This window comes from Schistocerca piceifrons, chromosome 5 (assembly GCF_021461385.2).
Source record: "Schistocerca piceifrons isolate TAMUIC-IGC-003096 chromosome 5, iqSchPice1.1, whole genome shotgun sequence".
In the NCBI taxonomy this organism is placed as follows: domain Eukaryota; kingdom Metazoa; phylum Arthropoda; class Insecta; order Orthoptera; family Acrididae; genus Schistocerca; species Schistocerca piceifrons.
In genome coordinates this window covers 351,897,058-351,902,373 of record NC_060142.1, presented here as the reverse complement: position 1 = coordinate 351,902,373, position 5,316 = coordinate 351,897,058, and the positions used below count along the sequence as shown (strand labels likewise).

Below are 5,316 nucleotides of genomic sequence, written 5' to 3'. Positions count from 1 at the left end.
ATCATCTTCTCTGTGAGTGTTTCAATTCAAGTTGTTCATTATTGTAGTCCATAGGTATTTAGTTGAATCGGTAACCTTTAAATCTGTACATCTTCGCAAGTTTGTGGTAAGTTCTATGGGACCAAACTACTGAGGTCATCGGTCCCTAAGCTTACATACTACATAATCTAACTTAAACTTAACGGTAAGAACAACACACACCCATGCCCGAGGGAGGACTTGAACCTCCGACAGGGGGGAGCCTCGCGAACCGTGACAAGGCGTCCTAGACTTCGCGATTTAAATTGTGTGACTTATAGTGCAACCGATATTTAATGGAATATTTTTAGTACTCGTGTCAAGTACCTCACAATTTTTATTGTTCAGGGCCAATTGCCATTTTTTACGACATGCAGATCTCTTTTATGAATCATTTTGTAATTAGTTTTGACGATTTTACTACGCGATAAACGACAGCATCATCAGCAAACAATATGCAAATTAAGAACAGCACACGGCCACCTACGCTTCCGAGGGAAATCTCATATATAAATTCGCTTCAACGAAATTTATTCCCGTAAGTTAATACGAACCGCGACCCTTGTGATAGGAAATCACGAATCCAGTCCATAGCTGAGACGGTGCCTCATAGGTAAGCAATTTGATTAGAAGCTACTTGTGAGGAACGATGGCAAAATCCTTTTGTAATATAGAAATATAGAAGTACCGTGAGATAATCCGTCGATATTTTCTCATTTTTAGATATGATCATGGGTACAAAGCAGGAGCCTGTAATCAATTTTAAGAAATTAGCATGTGACCATGATATTGGCTCATGTAGTCTAATCCAAAACGATGGTAACAGGCTTCCCCTGCGGGTCCAAACAGTGTCATTTCCCGAACTGGAAAGTATTAGCAGTAACAGACGGGGGTGGGTTACAGTTCGCCGGCGGCCTCTTGTATACTCCATCGTCTCTAGTTCGACCTGCTCGAAGATTAAAAGAAAATAACATAAAAGAAGTCATGAGTGCTTGAATTACTGTCTATTCTTCGAAAGTTATTTGCAGAGTTCTCGTGTATCTATATACATATTCCACAAGCCACCTCATAGTGGGTGATGGATGGTAGCCTATAGCGTTACTACTCATTCCCTTTCTCGTTCCACTCGAAAATAGAGCGCGGGATGTAACGACTATCTATATGCGTCCGTATGAGCCCTAATTCCTCATATGTTATCTTCGTAGTCCTTACAAAAATGTATGTCGATGTTAATAAAATCGTTCTGCAGTCAGCTTCAAATGCCGGTTCTCTAAATTTTCTCAGTAGTGTTCCCCGAAAAGAACGTTGCCTTCCCTCCAGGGATTCTCATTTGAGTTCCCGAATCATCTCTGTAATATTTACGTGTTGTTAGAACCTGCTGCTAACAAATCTAGCATGTCGCCTCTGAATTTCTTCGATATATTCCTTTAATCCGAACAGTTGCGGATCCCAGACTGTCGACCAGTGCTCAAGAACTGGTCGCACTATCGTTCTATATGCGTTTTCTTTTACTGATGTATCACACTTTCCTAAAATTCTCTCAATTAACCGAAGTCGACTACTCATCTTTTTTGTCACAATCCTCACATGCTCGTTTCATTCCACATCGCTTTTCAGCGTTACGCCCAGATACTTAAACGAGGTGACTGTATCAAGAAGGACACTATTAATGCTGTATCCGAAAAACTGTGGGTTTGTTTTTTTCTACTTATCCACATTAACTTACATTTCTACGTTTAGAAATAGCTGCCATTCATCATACCAACTATAAATTCTGTCTAAGTCATCTTGTATCCTCCTACAGTCAATCAACTTTGACACCTTTCCGTACACCGCATCATCATCAACCAACAACCTCAGAGTGGTTCTCATACTCTCCCCCAGATCATTTATGTATACCGAAAATAATAGCTGTCCTATCACACTTCCATGGGGCACGTCTAACGATACCCGTGTCTCTGATGAACACTCGTCGTCGTGGACAACATACTGAGTTCTATTACTTAAGAAGTCTTCGAGCCACTCATACATTCCTATTTATATTCCATATGCTCGGACATTCGTTAACAGCCTACAGTGGGGCACCGTGTCAAACGCTTTCCGTCGTGTAGAGATATGGATTCTGCCTGTTGCTCTTCATCCATAGTTTGCAGTATATCATGTGAGAAAAGGACAGAGTGAGTTTCACACGAGCGATGATTCCTTAAACTGTACTGATTCGTGGATAAGCTTTTCGGTCTCTATGAAATTTATTGTGATCGAACTGAGGATATGTTCTAGAATTCTGCAGCAAACCGATGTTAATGATGTTGATCTGTAATTTTGCGGGTCCATTCTTTTACCCTTCTTAAATACAGTAATCACCTGCGCTTTATCCCAGTCACTTAGGATGTTGCGCAGGGCGAGAGATTCGGGATACGCGGAAGCTAAGTAACGGGCCAGTACCGTAGAGTACTCTTTGTAAAACCAAACTGGGAGTTCATCCAGACTTGGTAACTTGTTGTTTTTAACTCTTTCAGTTGTTTCTCTACGCCAAGGATGCTTATTACTATGTCGTCCGTATGTAATAGTCAAACGACAGTACGATTCTCGTGAACGGTTTCTTAAAATTTCGGCTTTCGTTTTCTTGTCTCCAACTGCCACACCAGACTGGTCAACGAGTGACTAGGTGGGAAGCATTAGATACGTTTAGCAATTTTACATAGGACCAGAATTTTGTCGGGTTCTCGCCGAGATCTTTTCCTAAAGTGTGGTGATAGTAGTCGTTATATGCTTTCCGCGTGGATATTTTCATAGACGCACGAACCTCCACTAACCTTTGCCTGCTCTCTTTTGAACCGGAAGTGCAAAGCGTTTGATTTCTCAATATTATTCAAATATCGACGTTAAACGACGGTGCGGCTTTGCCTTCATTAAGCCACTTACTAGGCACATACTTGTCAAGGGCACGATTTATTATCCGTAAGTACAATCCTTTCCCCGTCATTTATTTGCGGCCCCATCATTCCTCTGCCTTTCTTTTTGACGTCTTTTACGAAAATTCTCGTACTAATAGAGACAAGATGTTTAGTTCGACAGTTATTCGGTTTATTTGTAGTATAATTAAAGAAAAAATTAAAAATAAAATAATATGCGCATAGCAGTTCGACACTACCGTTCTGTACTATTTGCACTGCACCAACCGTTGCCTGGAAACAACGCTAAAATAATTGGCAAATGCCGTGTACGACTCGCGCCACAAATGCTTTTCTTAAGGCTTGCTCTTCTAGAGCCCCCACATTCCTTTCTGGCCAAGACCTGCATGCACCGTAAATTTGGAAGAAATCGATGCTGACGAGTAGGCGCGTCCCCTTACCAGTAATGAACGTGTGACGATCGGGCACTGGTTCTGTAGCAAACGTTATCTGAGGATGATTGCTAGTCAACTGACACTGATGATCAGCATGTTGTAATTATAGTTTATTGCAATTGCAATCAAGAATATTGCAATTTTTAACATACTGTGCGAATCACTGTGTATTCTTCAGCCGTCGATGTCGGATCTTGGAAATGAACGTTCTTCTCAGAAGTGCCGCAGAGAGATAACATATTCGCGGAGGACGCACGTCACGGTGACGCTCGACGTCGGCAACCGTAGTCGCGGCGGCAGCGGCAGCGGCAGCGGCAGACGAGCGCGCGCGGCGGCCGGCGCGGCCCGCGGGGTGCCGTTACACCAGTCCCAAACGGGGCGGCCGCCGGCTAACGGCCCGCTAATGCGGCCACTGATAGCCGCCGGACAGCTGCAGCTCAGCGCTGCTCATCTCGCCTCGCCTCGCCAAATTCTCCCCGTCGCCTATCTCGCGCGCGCTCCCGGAATTCCACTAATTATTTTTTTTCCCTCCTGGGAGCGTCTGTCGCTGATAACATTCGCAAAACGTGCCTCGGACTGCCGGACTATTGTACGGTGCACACGCTGCAGATGCGTCGCGCAAAAACGACAAGACGGTTATCGCTGGAATAAAAAGGGAAGGGGCTGGAGGTGCTCCTGCCGGTGCCGGCGCGGCGTACACGTACCCCAGCTGGGAAAGGGGTGGGGGCGGCGGGGGCGGCGGCGGCGTGGCGGCCGGCCAACCTTATCGCCGGCCACAATGGACCAACCTATATTCGGGGCAAGATTTAGCACGGGAACGGCGCCGCGACAGATAGGCGGCCGCCACAATGGGCAGCTTTCATGGCCGGCGGTGGCTATCGCGCATCGCATCCTCCGGCGCTGGCCGCCGCCGCCGCCGCCGCCGCCGCGCCGCCGGCCTGCTGGAGGAACAGATAGGGGCGCGCACTTGCCGCCCCCGCCCGCCCCCGCGCCAGATAGCGGCCGCGCTGACAACTGCCACCGCCTGTCGCCGGCGGCCGCCGTTCTTCCAGCGTTCGGGCTGTGTTGCCCGCCAGCCAGTGTTGATAAGCCGCTGCCTAAGGACCTCGCCTCTTTCAAAATATGTCAGCTGCGTAATTGCGTGTGAGTGGCCGTTACCTCGCCTTTCTGTCGTGAACTTTTTCCAACTCCGTGTAAAATACATTTCGAGGTACATTATTGTCACAGTCTACTAAACGCCATGTGTGTGTCCAAACCGTTCCCGTATGCATAGGTTAAAACAATATGTACACTAAAGTGACTAAAATAGTGGGACAGCGATATGCATATATACAGATGGCAGTAGTATCGCGTACGAAAGGTATAAAAGGGCAATGCATTGGCAGAGCAGTCATTTGAACTCACGTAATTCACGTGAAAAGGTTTCCGTTGCGATTACGCCCGCACGTCGGGAATTAACAGACTTTGAAAGCGGAATGGTAGTTGGAGATAGACGCCTGGGACATTCTATTTCGTAGATTGCTAGGGAATTCAGTATTCCGAGATCCGCAGTGTCAACAGTGTGCCGAGAATACCGTATTTCAGGCATTACTTCTCACTACAGACAATGCAGTGGCCGACGACCTTCACTTAACGACAGAGAGTAGCGGCATTTGCGTAGAGTTATCAGTGCTAACAGACTAGCAAGACTGCGTGAAATAACCGCAGAAATCAGTGTGGGACGTGCGATGAACGTGTCCGTCACGACAGAGTGGCGAAATTTGCCGTTAATGGGCTGTGACAGCAAACGACCGACGCGACTGTCTTTGCTAACGACATCGCCCGCGGGGCCTCTTCTCGGCTCGTAACCATATCAGTTGGGCTCTAGACGGCTGGAAAACCATGGCATGGTCAACTGAGTTCCGATTTCAGCTGGTAAGAGCTAATAATAAGTTTCGAGTGGTGGCGCA

The 5,316-nt window shown here is 46.6% G+C and overlaps 1 protein-coding gene across 1 annotated transcript; it reads left to right on the top strand.

Annotated features, from left to right (window-relative positions):
- The first annotated feature begins 3,551 nt into the window (after positions 1-3,551).
- On the top strand, positions 3,552-4,203 carry LOC124798984 (alanine and glycine-rich protein-like). Its single transcript, XM_047262521.1, has 2 exons — positions 3,552-3,714; positions 3,977-4,203. Exons 1-2 carry the CDS (start codon positions 3,552-3,554, stop codon positions 4,201-4,203), a joined length of 390 nt encoding a protein of 129 aa, XP_047118477.1.
- The last annotated feature ends 1,113 nt before the right edge of the window (positions 4,204-5,316 follow it).